At 39.1% G+C, this 18,060-nt stretch overlaps 1 protein-coding gene across 4 annotated transcripts in view; it reads left to right on the top strand.

The window, feature by feature from the left end:
• The window catches only part of LOC122558869 (cadherin EGF LAG seven-pass G-type receptor 3-like), a 178,976-nt gene that overhangs the window by 116,454 nt on the left and 44,462 nt on the right, over nucleotides 1-18,060 (top strand). For all 4 annotated transcript variants that reach the window (XM_043707749.1, XM_043707748.1, XM_043707747.1 and 1 more), the window contains exons 10-12: nucleotides 9,889-10,074; nucleotides 12,450-12,560; nucleotides 13,745-13,913. In XM_043707749.1, coding sequence (XP_043563684.1) covers nucleotides 9,889-10,074; nucleotides 12,450-12,560; nucleotides 13,745-13,913 — 466 coding nt within the window. The remainder of the gene's footprint in view (nucleotides 1-9,888; nucleotides 10,075-12,449; nucleotides 12,561-13,744; nucleotides 13,914-18,060) is intronic.

The following is an 18,060-nucleotide window of genomic DNA, read 5'->3' as shown; positions in this document are numbered from 1 at the left end:
ATCTAGTCCCACTAGCAGCACCCGGGCCATATCCCTCCAAATCCTTCCTATTCATATACCCATCCAAATGCCTTTTAAATGTTGCAATTGTACCAGCCTCCATCACTTCCTCTGGCAACTCATTTCATACATGTACCATGCTCTGTGTGAAAACGTTGCCCCTTAGGTCTCTTTTATATCTTTCCCCTCTCAACCTAAACCTATAGCCTCTAGTTCTGTACTCCCCCACCCCAGGGAAAAGACTTTGTCTAATTATCCTATCCATGCCCCTCATAATGTTATAAACCTCTATAAGGTCATCCCTCAGCCCCCGACGCTCCAGGGAAAACAGCCCCAGCCTGTCCAGCTTCTCCCTATAGCTCAAATCTTCCAACTCTGGCAACATCCTTGTAAATCTTTTCTGAACCCTTTCAAGTTTCACAACATCTTTCCGATGGGAAGGAGACCAGAATTGCATGCAATATTCCGACAGTGGCCTCACCAACATCCTGTACAACCTCCCAACTCCTGTACTCAATACTCTGACCAATAAAGGAAAGCATACCAAATGCCTTCTTCACTATCCTATCTACCTGTGACTCCACTTTGGAGCTATGAACCTGCACTCCAAGGTCTCTTTGTTCAACAACACTCCCTAGGACCTTACCATTAAGTGTATAAGTCCTGCTAAGATTAGCTTTCCCAAAATGCAGCACCTCGCATTTATCTGAATTAAACTCCATCTGCCACTTCTCAGCCCATTGGCCCATCTGATCAAGATCCTGTTGTAAACTGAAGTAACCCTCTTCACTGTCCACTACACCTCCAATTTTGGTGTCATCTGCAAACTTACTTATGCTCGCATCCAAATCATTTATATAAATGACAAAAAGTAGAGGACCCAGCAACAATCCTTGTAGCAGTCCTCTGGTCACAGACCTCCAGTCTGAAAATCAACCTTCCACCACCACCCTCTTTCTCCTACCTTTGAGCCAGTTCTGTATCCAAATGGCTAGTTCTCCCTGTATTCCATGAGATCTAACCTTGCTTACCAATCTCCCATGGGGAACCTTGTCAAAGGCCTTACTGAAGTCCATATAGTTCACATCTACCGCTCTGCCCTCCTCAATCCTCTTTGTTACTTCTTCAAAAAACTCAATAAAGTTTGTGAGACATAATTTCCTACGCACAAAGCCATGTTGACTATCCCTAATCAGTCCTTGCCTTCCCAAATAATGTACATCCCGTCCCTCAGGATTCCCTTCAACAACTTGCCCACCGCCGACGTCAGGCTCACTGGTCTATAGTTCCCTGGCTTGTCCTTACCACCCTTGTTAAATTTTGGAACCACGTTAGCCAACCTCCAGTATTTAGGCATCTCACCTGTGACTATCGATGATACAAATATCTCAGCAAGAGGCCCAGCAATCACTTCCCTAGCTTTCCACAGAATTCTAGTACATAGAACATAGAATAATACAGCACAGAACAGGCCCTTCGGCCCACGATATTGTGCCGAACATTTGTCCTAGCTTAAGCACCCATCCATGTACCTATCCAATTGCCACTTAAAGTTCGCCAATGATTCTGACTCTGCCACTCCCACAGGCAGCGCATTCCATGCCACCACTCTGTGGATAAAGAACCTACCCCTGACATCTCCCCTATACCTTCCACCCTTCACCTTAAACTAAGGTATACCTGATGAGGTCCTGGTGCATTTCAAGACATCCAGCACTTCCTCCTCTGTAATATGGACATTTTGCAAGGTGTCACCATCTATTTCCCTACATTCAATATCTTCCACATCCTTTTCCACAGTAAATACTGATGCAAAATACTAGATTAGTATCTCCCCCATTTTCTGCGGCTCCACACTGATCTTTGAGGGGCCTTATTGTCTCCCTAGTTACCCCTTTGTCCTTAATGTATTTGTAAAAACCCTTTGAATTCTCCTTAATTCTATTTGCCAAAGCTATCTCATGTCCCCTTTTTGCCCTCCTGATTTCCCTTTTAAGTATACTCTTACTGCCTTTATACTCTTCTAAGGATTCACTCGATCTATTCTGTCTATAACTGACATTGCTTCCTTCTTTTTCTTAACCAAATCTCAATTTCTTTAGTCATCCAGCATTCCCTATACCTATCAGCTATCCTTTCACCCTAACAGGAATATATTTTCTCTGGATTCTTATTACCTCATTTAATATCTCAAGATATTCATTCATCTGCCATGTTTGGTGCTGGCAACTCCCACATGAAAGGCCTTTGTTTGTCCAATTACATGATTGTGTAACCAGAAATGCACAATAGTATCCTGTTGTGATCTGGATATTGCATCTTTCACATGTCTTCATACATTTCTCTAAGATATTTCAGTCTAAGATATCCAAGCTAAAATTTTATAACTGCAAACTAGCATTTTTTTTAAAGAAGAGCCTCACAAGATTATGCTGTTAACTTTTTGTTTGAATGTTAAATTTATAATTATAAAATATCCTTTAAATCTTGGGGGCATATTTCACTTCCATTGCTTATTAAATGTTGTAGATATTTTCAAATAAATACAGTTATGACACATCTCTGGAGCAAGTTGGACTATAATCCAGACTTATCACTTATTTTTCCACATATTTACTATTTGCCCCTCTCAGTCTTACAAGCTATGAAAGAAATGAGCCTTTCATTCTGAAATCCCCAGCCTTTGGACATCAGGATTGTATTTTGAAGTCATTGTTCCTTTTACAGAGCTTTATATGCTGAAACACAGGACAGAAATTTGGCCTGAGAATTGAAATCCTAAAACAAACTACTAATGTGTGATAGTTTGTCATCCCAGTAACCAGGACTAGAATTAACACTGTGCCTGTATTATATCTGTGAATAGACTACTAGGAACAGCATGTTTTAAGATGTTGCCCATTGCATTCCCTGCTAGCATCATCCATCCATTCATTCTGAATTTTAAAAATACTCCATTCCATGCCTTTAGTTTTCAAGTGTTTCTTTATTGAGGTTGTTTGCTTCAGCCACTTTGTTTCTTTGTCTGCGGCTTAAAGTATTTCAAAAGGATTATAAGGACTATTTCTAAGCAACAATATTTATCCGCTCACAGATATCTTTTCAGCATTTCTTGAACTTCTAATTAATTACTATTGATGTAGTTTCAAAATTCTTGAAGCAGAGCAGATTTATATACCCCTTCAATATAAAAATAGGCTCCCGGGCATTCACCACTTCTGTCAGATCTCAGAAAAGGCTTTGTTGCCATTTTTCCAGCCATGACCTGGTGAACCATTTAGTTTATCTGGGTTTATCAGGCTGCACCAAAAGATAACAGTTTTAGAGATCAAAAGCCTTTCTATAGAATAAATTTAAAGATGAAGGTAGTCCTTTTGCTTCAGCATTTAAAAAGAAGCAAGCACAAATCAAAAACATAATGTCAAAAATAGCCAGCATATTAGTCATTATTAGTAGACAGAAAAGCAAAATTGATGTTTCAACTTCATCACCTTTCATTGGACTGAATAAAATGACAGATGAATAACATTTATGAAAAGTTTGAAATTGGTACATATATCAAAGAGTAGAATACCAAATGCTTAAAGGGAAAATAAGAAATGATTAAATGAATGAAGCGATATTAACATAAGGTGATAAGCTAGCTAAAGAAATTTGAAATGACCCCAAAATGTACGTAAATGAGACAGTTGAGGGTAAAGCAGATCTGAAATAGATACATGAAAAGTAAACAGAGTGAAATCTTTAGTTAACATCGTTTGCTTATTTAAGTCAGGAAATGCAGAATGCTGCAAATTGCCAGTTGGAAGATAAGGTATCCTACATTGAACAGTGGAAGGCGAAAAAAGGAGATTTTTGTTTGTGGAAATTCTTGAGATATGGCTAGACCAGCATTTATTGCACGTCCTTTATTGCCCTGGACAAGGTAGTGCAAGGTGCCATTTTGAACTGCTGCAATCCTTGGGTGTACGAGCAGCCACAGTGCTGTTAGGAAAGAATTTCCAGAAATTAGGACCTTATGATAGTAAAGATATAGTAATATAGTTCCAAGCCAGGATAGTGTGTGGCTCAAGGGAACTTGAAGGTGATGGTGTTCCTATGCATCCGCTGCCCTTATCCTTTGAGATGAAGAGGGCACAATGCAGAGCATCTTGTGGATGATATGCACTGCTGCCACTGGACATGGACTGTTTCAATTTCTGAGGAGTCACAAATGATGCTGAGCATTGTGCAGTCATCAGCAAAAATCCCCACTCCTGACCTTATAACAAGGTAAGGTCATCGATGAAGTTGCTACAAAAGGTTGACCCCAGGACACTATCCTGAAGAACTTCAAAAATTATGACCTGTTGCTGAGATTATTGACTAGCAACAACCCAAATTTATGATGGAATGTCATAATGGACATTAAATATTAATTCTGTTTATGTCTCCATGGATGCTGCCAAACCTGCTGAGTTTCTCTAACACTTCCTGTTTCTATTTCAGATGTCTGGCATTCACAGATGTCTTGCTTTTACACAGTCATCTTCCTTTATGCTAGGTACAAATCCAACTAGCAGAGTTTTCCCCTGATTCCAATTTATGTCAGTTTTGCTAGGGTTGCTTGATGCCATTCTCAGTAAATGCTGCCTCACTGTCAATGGTGGTCACTCACCCCACTTCTGGATTTCTGCTCTTCTGTCTGTTTTTGGACGAAGGTCAAAACTGAGCATCAGCTGAAGAACATGAGCCACCCATTGCCAATGACTGAGCAGTAAACCTACGTGCTAATCAATAACAGTTAATGACTGCAACAATCCTATGACAATTAATCTCTTTTACTGAAGGTGAATGTTGCAAAAACCATGGAATTGGGTTTATATCTCAGCGCTTAAATGTGATCAACAACACAACGACCATTCCCAGCCTCTAACCTGCTCTTGCAGCAACAGTATTTATATGGCTGATTCAGTTTCTGGTCATTGGTCACTTCCAGGATGGACATGGTTGGGGGTTTCAGCATTAGTAATGTCATTGAATGTTGAGGAGGGATGGTCTCTTGCTGGTGATGTTTATTTGCTGGCACTCGTGATGATATTGCCCCTTTAACAAGGTTAAGTTGTCCTTAGTTTTTCTTTCAAGGGGGATTGTAGAGGCAGAGGTTCCATTTTGTCTGGAGAAGGCTATTCTAAACAATAGCAAGGGAATGGCCAGTTTTTCCAGTTCAGGATTTTTTTTCTACTTTGGTTTCATTTATAGCAAGCTGTCAAAAACTAATGGGACCTAGAAGAGCAGCTACAGTGATAAGAGGTTCCATGTTTCAACAGAGAAATTGCCTAAACTTTCTGGAAACTCTCCTGCCTGTAAGAACCTGTGTTTGAATTTACCTTTTGCCGAGGGAAGTGCTTATGGGATGTTGCAGGAATTGGAATAGCTCCTTCATTAAGTTGTGGTAGAGTTGATTGGGTTTTCACATGAGTTGTTATTCTAGATTCTGTTTTCTTTTGTTCGTGTTTCAAACATGTGTAAATAAATTCTGTTTTGCTTGAAGCCAAGTGGTTTGACCAGCTGCATCGCTCCTGAAATGTCCACTAAATATCTACCTTTTTTAAAAAAACTTTAAGAAGGTAACCTAGACTCTAACTTTTATTTTTTTTATCTCCGGACATATCAGAACCTCTGCATTTATGACCTTTCTTGGAAACAAAACAAGGACAACGTAGTCTTCTTAAAGGGGCAGCATCTTCACACTCATGTGGCGTGAATATTATTTGTCACTTGAAAGCCCAAGTCTGGATGTTCCTGACATTCCTGAAGAAGGGCTGATGCCCGAAACGTCGATTCTTCTGTTCCCTGGATGCTGCCTGACCTGCGCTTTTCCAGCAACACATTTCCAGCTCTGATCTCCAGCATCTGCAGACCTCACTTTCTCCTCAAGTCTGGATGATGCCCAGGTCTTGTTGCACATAGGCATGGACTGTTTCACTGTCTGAGGAATCACAAATAGTGCTGAACATAGTGCCATCATCAATAGCATCTCCATTTCTGACATGCTGATGCAAGGAATTATTAGACAGTTTGACTCCATGCTCCCTAAATGATTTGAGAAGCAGAAGGAATCATAGCATGCTGATTTTATCCCGTGGAGGGGATCACCTGTTTCAGTTGTCAGAGATTAACATACACAGACCTAACCTATTTCTCTTTAAAGACATATTCCAAAAATTCTGATTCTGAAATGATTTCTTCCACAAGTTCTACCTATAAAATCACATTGAAAAATTGTTTGCAGTAGTTTTCCACCAAGCTCAGATTCATACTAGTACCTGAGATCTCTTAGTTCAAAATAAAGCTCCATATACACTTAGATAGAAGTAAACGTGGCTTCTGTAAGCTTTCTATTTTTTTAGTTTTCTTGAGATATTTTCCTCATTTTGCTCCATTGAAATAGGTGAAGGAACTGACTTTCTTACGCTATCCTTTAATTCCTGTTAAGAAATCAAGCCCAGGACTCCCTGCATTCAGTTCATTTCTGCCATTGTCTATCACTTAGCTGTTTTCAGTATAACTTGTCAACAATGAAATCCTTAGCCTTTATCAAAGGTTTCAATCCAAAATGGTTTTGGAATGTCACTTATAATGCCAATAAATACTTCATTTTGAATTTTCTCAACTGGGTATTTTTTTTACTCCAGAAAACACAGCTGTGACATTTTAATATTAATCTGATTGTAAGGCTCCAGGAAAGCTAACCTTAATCAAAACTTATCTTACTGAGTGGCTTGATCAACTATGGAACAGCAACACTTTCAACTCCGTAAGGAGTATTTCATTCACTTTGAAGAAATTTGAGATCTCATCTCAAATAAATCTTGAAGTTAGTAGCCACAGAGGACCTTTAGTTTACCAAGTCTGTCAAGTATATATGCAGTGAATGAAGAACAAAGACAAGTTAACAGCCTTATTGATATTCTATCTTCCTTCATTGAGCCTTCTTGAAGAACTTAATTTCTATTTCACTTCCATTCAGAATTTTGTGGACAACTTTGAATTAGATCAAAACAGATTGATGTTTCCTGAGTAAATCTTTGGTTATATATTGTTTAGTCCTGGGAAGATCTTGTTGGCAATATCCTGTCATCAACACTGATCTGAAGGATAATGATTTTGGCTTGAATGCATTGTGCTAATCATATGAAATCAATCAGTGAATGGAGGTTGTTGACATTGAAGAAATAAAAAGTAGATAATATTGTTGAAGTAGTAATCTAAAGGAGAAATCACATGCAATCAACACACATGGGATCAATGATATGCTCACGTGCTGTTGCACTCTTCCTTTGTATATTGCATCCTTCTCTAGTATGTAGAAATAAGCAACCTCTTTTGGCCATGGTCTACATTTGTTTCCCTGTTGGGCTATCATCTTAGACTGTCTCTGTTTCACTGCCTCCATCTGTCTTTTTTCTGTAGCCAATTTCATCGAATGGAGCCAGAATAAATAATCTCTGTATATCTTTCTAATGCTTTTTTATTTCATTTTTTTTGGCTTTGGTGTTCTGTGTCTTGAAGCTTGTGATCTACAGCTGCAATGTTAGATGCAATAACCTGACTCTCATTTGACCTTGACAGATGGCAAAGGAGGCTTCAGTCTGACTATTTACTTTTCTTTCTTCACTGTCTATTCAAGTGTGTTATTCTTCATATAGTTCCCCTTTTTCTGTGTAAACTATAGTGGCTTCACTGCCAGAAATGTGGTTCCACCAAATTCAAATCATCTTTAATGGTATGAGCTAAGATTTATACTTATTCTGAATTTTTTTGTGCAGTCCAGAAAATTTCAGTTATCAGTTACTCTTGCAAAATTATTGTAAATTCCTGTGAATAGGTGGATTTCTTCCAGTTTGAATTTGGACATAAATTAAATTTAGGTTGTAATTGTGTTATGAACTTAAAGCTCTAAACGTGTTCACATTCAAGAATTTGTCCATGCAGACCAGATAACCTAAATAAATCTAGTCCCATTTTTTAGCATTTGGCCCATATCCCTCTAAACTCTTTCTATTCATACACCTACCCAGATGCCTTTTAAATGTTGTAATTGTACCAGACCCCACCACTTTATCTTGCAGCTCATTCCATACAAGCACCATCCTCTGTGTGAAAATGTTGGCCCTTTGCATCCTTTTAAATTTTTCCCCTCTAACCTTAAACCTATACCTTCTAGTTTTAGACTCCCTCACCCTCGAAAAAGTCCTTGTCTATTCACTCTATCCATGCCCCTTATGATTTTATAAACCTCTATAAGGTCCACTGCTCAACCCCTCCAACCCTGGCAACAACTTTGTAAATCGTTTCTGAACTCTTTCAAGTTTCACAACATCCTTCCTATAGCAGAGACCAGAATTGCATGCAGTATTCCAAAAATGGCCTAACCAATGTCCTGCACAGCTGCAACATGACCTCCCATTTCCTATAATCAGTGCACCGACCAATAAAGGAAAGCATGCTAAGCACCTTCTTCACTATCCTATCAACTTGCTATTGCCTTTCAAGGAATTATGAACCTGTATTCCAAGATCTCTTTGTTCAGCATCGCTCCCCAGTCAGTTCTGTATCCAAATGACTAGTTCTCCCTGTATTCAATGTGATCTAACCTTGCTAACCAGTCTACCATGAGGTACCTTGTTGAATGCCTTACTTAAGCCCATATAGATCATGTCCACTGCTCCAACCTCATCAATTCTCTTTTGTTACTTCTTCAAACAACTCAATCAAATTAGTGAGACACTAAAATGACCTTATGGCTAAATAGCCTTTCCGTTACTTTGAGTACTTTATTGTATAGGCAAAAGTGAGGACTGCAGATGCTGGAAATCAAAGTCTAGATTAGAGTGGTGCTGGAAAAGCATAGCAGGACAGACAGCATCCGAGGAGCAGGAAAATCAACGTTTTGGGCAAAAACCCTTCATCAGGAATGAATGCAAATTGAGGATGAGATATCAGAGATAGAGTATTCTATGCCATTTGTTGGGATTAGTTGAGATATTACAAATTACATGAAAGATGGGAGTGGCTCATACTTCTCAACTTCAATATCAACTTATTTTCCTTGGAATCAGTCACTACTATAGAACTTCACATTTGTAATTGAGGTGGAAAACTATTCAATGACTATCAGCTCCAGATTAATGAAGGAGTGTGACCAGTCTGTGAGGCAACCATGTCAGTCTTTACTGTTTTGGCATGAAATAAGTAGAAGAATTAATCAAAAATTATTTTAATGTAAAATCTTTTTTTTATAATTCAGACTGAATTCACAAAGTCACTTTCAGGTATTTGACTTAATTTGTTATCAAATGTGGTTATTTTTGCATTTTAATTGAACTGAAACATTACAAAATTTGATCCTAGAGCGAGCCTGATGGCAAGCAACTTGTTTATATATGAAACAAAGCATGAGAGGGATAGTGTCATAGTCAGTAATACACATGAAGAACAATGAACTTACAGGCTTACTGCTCATCATATCATCAGAAGGTAAAGGTATATTGAAGAATAGGACCCTCTTTGACCTCATGCATAATTTGGTTCTATTTCATGAAATGTTTAAAGGCTTATTGAGTTAAATCTTCTTCCTTTTCTTCTGTGACATTTACCATTCCTTGGCCAGGCCATCAACATTACTGGTTGTTGAGAGGTGACAAGATGGCTCTCATTGCCGAGCTACTACCTTTTACTTCAGTTATTAATTCAACTGATGGCAAATTTGAGTGAGGTGGTAAAGGCAATTGGCCATTTTCCAGACAGATTAGATTTTGTTTTAATTTTTGTTTCATGATTGTTGATGCTAAACTACCTCTTATTTTCTGATTTTTCTAAATTGTGCTTTGGAATTGTTTTCAGTTGAACTCAGGACATCTATCATTTGCTGTCAATCGAGGGACCAGTCGAACTATAAGGTTGCTGCTGAATCGAATGCCATTGAATGATGGGAAGTGGCATGATCTTCAACTAGAGCTACGAGACGTGAGGAATGGGCGTGATATTCGATACATAGCAACAATCACTATTGATTTCGGACTTTATCAGGTCAGATTGATTTCTTTCTTGATGCATTGGAGCTTGTAGGGAAATCTCTTAGAAACCTGGAGCTCAGAAGGTGTCCCCTTGGTCCATCTTGTATGTGCTGGTTCTTTGAATGAACAGTTATGCGTTATGAGGCAGTAGTGCTAACCAATGAGTCACCATGTTATTTGTTATGTTTTTTACATCCAGTTAGTGAAGAAGACCGATTTTCATTTTTTTGGATTTATCTACAAAATAAAACATTACAGATGTGTACCTCCTCACTCGGCCATACCACAGTATCCTATATACCCCTCGATAGATGTTTGGGTGACACCCAATAATCACACTGACCTATTCCATTCCTCTGCATCAATACCTCAATAACCAATTGCCTTTTAATATCATTATCAACTTGAGGATTTGTGTTTCTGGGCACCAAGGTTTCTTTGCTCACTTGCACCTCATAAACTTACATAAAATATATTGCCTTTCTTCAAACACCATCTGTGACAGGCTGTGTGGATTCAACACTTGGACTGTCACCTCAGAAGTGAAAAAACAGTCTCTCACACTATTGAGGGATTGTCTAAGAAAACAACGGCTGTGTTTTAGTTATTAGTACTCCAAAAATGCACTCTGCACATAATTTCATTTGTCATGATCTGTCCATTTCATCATCTTATGTAATCCTGAAATTTATAACTATTATTACTATCTATGACATAAGCACACATCGATTTCTAGAATTTGTAAACTATAATGCTGCTGCGTCATTAATAACTTAATGTAGTTTACTCAAGGTAGTTTATAAAAATTGCATAGTAATGAACCCAAAATTGCTCTTTGGTAAATACCACTGCCATTAACCTCTCAAACAGAATACGACACATCCATCACAACCTTTTGTTTTCTGTTACAATTTTTTAACCGTCTTGCTATCTTCCACTTACCTCCATTTGCTTCCATCACCTCATTTAAATTTCTGTGTAGCACCTTATCCAAATGCATTTCAAATGTGGATATGCAAGATATGCTAACAAGCTTCTCTGTAACTTTGTCAAAGAATTTGATCAAGTTTGTCAAGAAAAAAGGAAAGCCTCAGACTTGCAATGATGAAATTCATGTTTGCTCTCCTTGTTTTAGCCTATGCCTTTGATACAAACTGTTGTTTTATCCTTGATAGTGGTTTCCAATAATTCCCCCATTCACTGTTGTTGACTGACTGATCTGTTGTTTCCTAATTTATTCCTCTTCCCTTTCACATTAACAACCTTCCAGTCTCCAGCATTACTTCTATATCCAGTCAGGACCAGGTGACCTATTAACTTCCAGTCATGCTAAATTTCTAATACCTTTTATCTATTCCTGCCTATGACCTTTTAGTCTAACCTTCATATTATCTGCTTCTAATGTGAAGATAGATGCAAAGTGCTCATTTAGTACAAAAGGACTTAGATCTTTAAAGGGTCTGTAATAACTCCAAAGTTGAAAGGTAAACCCTCCAATTTTCTAAGGATTCAACCAGATGCTGAAGTCGTTTTTGTCCAAAATCAAGTTTAGATTAGGGTAGATTAGATTCCCTACTGTGTGGAAACAGGCCCTTCGGCCCAACAAGTCCACACTGACCCTCCGAAGAGCAACCCACCCAGACCCAGTCCCCTACATTCACCCCTGACTAATGCACCTAACACTACGGGCAATTTAGCATGGCAAATTCACCTAACCTGCACATTTTTGGACTGTGGAAGGAAACCGGAGAACCCGGAGAAAACCCACACTAACACGGGGATAATGTGCAAACTCCACACAGACAGTTGCCCGAGGCAGGAATTGAACCCAGGCCCCTGGCACTGTGGGGCAGCAGTGCTAACCACTGAGCCACTGTGCCGCCAATTTGTGCAAGTTTTTTGCCATGTCTGTTTTCTTCTCCCTCATTAAAAAAAAATGCAATTTCATTGTAAGAACATCACCATTGTATTTAAGCAATATGTGATAAAATTACTATAATCACCCACAATAACATATGTGACCCTTTATCTGCCAATCATCCTATAAGCTTTTTATCATCTCATTAGTAGAGCATCTCCTAGGCTACAGCTGAGCCTTACTTGTGTAACCTCAACTTTGGAAACAGAGGTGCACCACAAAAAACACAAAACTGCATGTAAACTAAACAGCCTTTCTCACATTGCTTCACTTTTTGTTAATTCCTGATATTTTATCCACTCTTTATTTTGCAAATTTAAACCAGTAAGCCAACTGAAAGCCCAGGCGAGCAATTGAACTGGCCAGATCAAGGCAGCTGTCACGGCCATGTTACAAGATGGTCTCCAATAAAGTGTTTTGAACTAATGGTGCAATGATTGTGGTTTTAATTAGTATTTTCTTGTTGTTAGGATACAGTTGTTGTTGGCAATGAGTTACACGGGCTGAAGTTGAAGCATCTTCAAGTTGGTGGTATTCTCAGAGCTGGTGAGGTACAGAATGGATTGGATGGCTGTATCCAGGTATAGGAATTGTTGCTTGTTACAGGTAGTTCTGTCTGTCAATTGTGACCATCAGTACAGATTTGAATTCGGCTGAGAAGTCTTGTGGATGCAATAGCCACCATTGTCCAATATGTATGCTCTGTCGCTTATTGTTCATATTGAGAAGGTGTGCATTATATTGATTTCAGAGTTTGTTCAGTTTTCTGTGCTATGGTAAGTTAATTTCTTCCTCCAGTAATGAGCTGTACTAGATCAAACAATGACCCTTGCAAGCACTCAAGACAGGCAGAATCTTAACTGATGGAGATTGCTTAATGTTCAGGGACACTTCCTCATGCCATATGTGAAAATCAGATCACACTTTCTATATTCAATCCTGAATTCAAAAGAAATTAGCTAACCGCATTTGCAGCATCTATTATTTTATTTAGGTAGAAATCAGGAGAAAAATCAACCAGCTCTGCTCATCATAATCAGTAATGATGTATGCAAGAGGGAGTTTTCAAACAGGATTTTATAACTTGTAAACTTAGCAAAACTACTTGTACATAGGTCTGAGCAATCTTACAGCTCTTCGCTGTATTTTGTACAACATGTATATACATTTTATATGTATTATGATGAATTGGATTTATATATTATTCCTATGAAGCAAAAAAAAATTCCCTCTTCTCCTGATACATTTATATATTGGAAAGTACAGTTTCAAAGATTCTCATGCCTCTTCTGCATCTAGCCCATGGTCCATTTTGGTGATTAGGATGTTTGTAGTCAATGTTGCTAAACCTATGCATCATCAAACTTCCCCAAATGCATGTACACTTAAGTGATCATGAGAACAGCTGGTTGACTTTTCTTTATCCCCTGCCAACCCAACTTCTCCTTTCTGACATCCACTGCTTGTGACTGAAGAGACCCTTATTAGCAGAAGAAAACACTCTGAATGTTGGCTCTTCTAGATTTCTATGATTCAGTTTTATTCCTGTCTTCAGTAGTTTGTAGAATATCTTCCAGAAACCCTTAGTTCATTTAACTCCTGTGCATATATATAGATCAGTCTAGCATTATATGACCTGCAAGTAAATGGTGCACACAAGTGTAGATCTATATTTTTTGTTTAGCTTGAAATGCAAATTTATAGAGTTAATGTAGGTACCGAAGAAGTCAATCTATTGACTACTGTTTTTTTTTCCGACCCTCAGGGTGTGCGTCTTGGTGAAACCTCTATTGGAATTGCAATGCCAAAACCAAGTCGGACTATGAACGTAGAATTAGGCTGCACCATCCCAGATCCATGTGACTCCACCTCGTGTCCTCCTAACAGTTATTGCAGCGATGAATGGCAGAGTTACTCTTGTATCTGTGAGCCAGGTATTGTTTGCAAAACCGAAGGTAGTTATGTATCTTTTACTGATCCTTTTCTCTCCCTTGTCATTGCAATATTTATTTATAGCAAAAGCTTTATTTAGAAGAATCAGTTTTCAAGTTAGTTTCACAGACCATAGGTTTTCTGCAGATATAGATGTGTTGGCAGTAATTTTCAATTCCTCACTGGCCACAGGAGAGGTGCCAGAGGACTGGAGGTTAGCCAATTGTGGTACTGTTATTCGAGAAAGGAGCAAGCACTGAACTAGGAAAATGCAGGAGAGGCAATCTAACCTTTTTGGTGCTGAAGGAATTGGAAGAAATTCTGAGGGATGGAATTAATCTGCACGTGGAGAGGTTGAGATTAATCAAAAATAATCAACATGGTTTTGTTGAGGGGAAGCAATGTCTGACCAACTTGATTGAATTTGTCAAAGAGGTAACCAGGTGTGTAAATGAGGCATTGCGTTCAAGACAATCTACTTCAGCAAGACTTTTCATAATTTTCTGCATGGAGGACTGATAACAAAGGTAATAGCTAATGGAATCTAAGGAAATTTGGCAAATTGGATACAAAATTCTTAGAGTGGTAAGAAGCAGAGGGTGATGGTTAAGAGATTTCTTTTGTGACTAGAAACCTCTGTCCTGTGGGGTACCGCAGAGATCAGTGTTGGGCCATTGCATTTTGTAGTATAAGAGAGTGATTTAGACTTGAATGTAGGAAAGTTGATCATTAAGTTTGCAGATGATAATAAAATTGTGGGATGGTAAATATTGAGAGAATAGCCTCAGATTACAGGAGGATATAGATGGGTTATTCAGATGGGTTGATCAGTTCGTGTGAGGTGATCTACTTGAGCAGGATAAACAAGGCAACGGTAGGACCCTGACCAAGGATCAAAGGAACTATTGTGTGCATGTATACCAATCCCTTAAGGTAGCAGGAAAGTTGGACAAAATGGTTAAAAAGGCATATGGGATGTTGGATTTATTAGCGAAGGCATAAAATTTGAGCAGGGAGGTTATGCTGACACTGTATAAAATTTGGTTAGGCCACAGCTGGAGTATTGTGTGTATTTCTGGAATCCACATTATAGGAGAAATGTGTTTGCATTGGAGAGGATGTAGAGAAGATTTATCAGGATGTTGCTTGAGCTAGCATGTTTTAGTTAGGAAGAGAAATTGGATCAATTCGGGTTATTTTCCTTGGAGCAGACGAAACTAAGGAGAGACGTGATTGAAATATATAAGGTTATGACAGATACAGACAGGATACAGGGGAAAAAACTTGGTGGAAGGATCAATGACCAGAGGCAAACATTTAAGATAAGGGCATGAAGTGCAGAGATGGTGAGAGGTTTTTTTTTCACTCAGGATGGTTGGAGCTCACTGTCCATAAGAGTGGTAGAGACAGAAACTTTCATGATATTTAAGTATTTAGATCTCCACTTGCAATACCAAGGCATACAAGGCTGTGGGTCAAGTGCTGGAAAATGGGATTAGAATAGTTAGGTGCTTGTTTTCAACTGGATCAGACTCAGTGGGCCTTTTACATGCTGTAGACTTCTGACTGTCAGGAGAGATCCATTTTAGTTCATTCATCCAGAGGCTTTGCAGCAGCTAACCTGGTCTTAAATCATTCTAGGGTATTCACCCTCGCTACTCTATCCAAAGCTCAATACGAGTATTGATCACTCCGAACTTTCTTGAATCAACCTTAAGTATACCTTTTGTGTAAATTTGAACATATAGAGTGCAGTTAGCGAGGAAGTTCCAGGATTTTGACCCATCGAAAGTCAAGGAACGATGATTTGGTTCTAAGTCAGGGTGGTGTGTGACTTGGAGTCAAAGTAGTAGATAAAGGTATTTATCCACTGCCCTTGTCCGCCTACATGGTAAAATGTTTCGGTTTAGAAGGTTCCGTGGAAGGAATTTGGTGAGTTATTGCAGTGCATTTTGTCGATGGTATATACTGCTGTCTCTGAGTATCATTAGTGAATGAAATGCATGTTGAAAGTTGTGAATGGGATGCCAATCAAGTGACTGATGTGTTCTAAATGATATTGAGCTTCTTGAGGTTTGCTGGAACTCACCCATCCTGCCAAGAACCAAGTATTCCATCATGTTCCTGACTTGTGCCTTGTAGATGGTTCACAGGCACTGGGATGCATAATTCCTAGCCTTTGACCTGCTCTTGTAGCATGTGTATATAAAGTTTATTATTTAAATTTATTATAGTGGTTATATATTATATGGCTGGTCAAGTTCAATTTCTGGTAATGCCCAGGTTATTGATGGTGGAGGATTCACTGATAATGCCAATGTCAAACAGTGATAGTTATTGGATTAGATTAGATTACTTACAGTGTGGAAACAGGCCCTTCGGCCCAACAAGTCCACACCGACCCGCCGAAGCGCAACCCACCCAGACCCATTTCCCTACACTTACCCCTGCACCTAACACTACGGGCAATTTAGCATGGCCAATTCACCTGACCTGCACATTTTTGGACTGTGGGAGGAAACCAGAGCACCCGGAGGAAACCCACGCAGACACGGGGAGAATGTGCAAACTCCACACAGTCAGTTGCCTGAGGCGGGAATTGAACCCGGGTCTCTGGCGCTGTGAGGCAGCAGTGCTAACCACTGTGCCACCGTGCCGCCCTGAGTTATATTCTCTCGTGTTATAGATAGGTATTTTTCTACCACTTGCGTGACGTGAATGATACTTGAGAACTTAGGTTTCTTGACTTTCACTCAAATGTAACTTGAGTGCATGAATATAGAGATTGTATTTTCAATAAATATGTATGTATAGATGTATGAATTAGGAATGGGAGTAGGCCACTCAGGTCCCTAAAGCTTGTTCCTCCAGTAGGATCAAGGCTGATCTAGTTACTCCACTTTCCTGCTTTTTTCAAAGAACCTTCACTCCTTTATTGATGAAGAATCTATCTATCATACTTTAAAAATATTCCAAGGCAATGTTCCTCAAATGGCAGTGGAAGTAGAGTCCCAAAGATTCATGTTGGGATGCAGGGGGGTGGGGGGATTTTCTCCATCTCTGTTTTCAGTAAGCGACCTCTCATTTTTGAATAGTGACCCTCATCTTAGATTCTCCAACAAGAGGAAACATCCTTGGCAAAACCCTCCAGCTTAATTTAAAACCAGCAACACAGTAAAGATTTATCCCATGCAGTGAACATAGAACATAGAAAAATACAGCGCAGTACAGGCCCTTTGGCCCTCAATGTTGCGCCGATCCAAGCCCACCTAACCTATACAAGCCTACTATCCTCCATATGCCTATCCAATGCCCATTTAAATGCCCATCAAGAGGAAGGGTCCACCACTGCTACTGGCAGGGCATTCCATGAACTCACGACTCGCTGAGTAAAGAATCTACCCCTCACATCTGTCCTATACCTACCACCCCTTAATTTGAAGCTATGCCCCCTCGTAATAGCTGACTCCAGTAATCTGTAGAAATTCGAGTGGTCAAGAACTAAAGTCAAAATTAACAACTTTATTTCTGAAAGGAGAATAATTAACTAACAACTATGTACAAGTCCTTACGCTAACCTATCTTTTACCTTCCCTTCTTTGATACTAGTTCGATAAAACTCCCAAATAAGATTTACAATACAACACTTCTTATCTCAAAACCAGGCAGCTTTTGGTTCTTACATTTGGATCTTCCTGTGTCTTCTTTTCTTTTTAGGAATTTCTGCATCACAGGTAATTGATCGAAAAGGTACCTCTTAAGAGAGCTATTTTTAAGCAGTCTGTTACATGCTGGGGCTTGGCAGTTCTCATCGCGACTGTTTAATTTTCCCCAAAGCATCGGATTGTGTCATTGGCTTTAAAAGTCTTCAATATACTAAACTCAAACTGGATTAGAGTTTGGTATTTTTAAGGGTATAATTTAAACTGATTGGCCAAATTTGAATTTGTTTTGGTCTCCAGGTAATGAGCTAATCGCGTTGTTTGACCAAGTGTTACATTGTTACCTTATTGAGAACACTTAGTACTGTGCCTGGTAGTTTTGCACAGGCAAAGGTGAGGACTGCAGATGCTGGAAACCAGAGATTCCTGATGAAGGGCTTTTACCCGAAACATCGATTTTCCTGCTCCTCGGACCCACTGTACTTTT

This window comes from Chiloscyllium plagiosum, chromosome 18 (genome assembly GCF_004010195.1).
Source record: "Chiloscyllium plagiosum isolate BGI_BamShark_2017 chromosome 18, ASM401019v2, whole genome shotgun sequence".
Classification (NCBI taxonomy): Eukaryota; Metazoa; Chordata; class Chondrichthyes; order Orectolobiformes; family Hemiscylliidae; genus Chiloscyllium; species Chiloscyllium plagiosum.
Note: the sequence above shows the minus strand (reverse complement) of the source record. Positions and strands in the feature narration are given on the sequence as shown.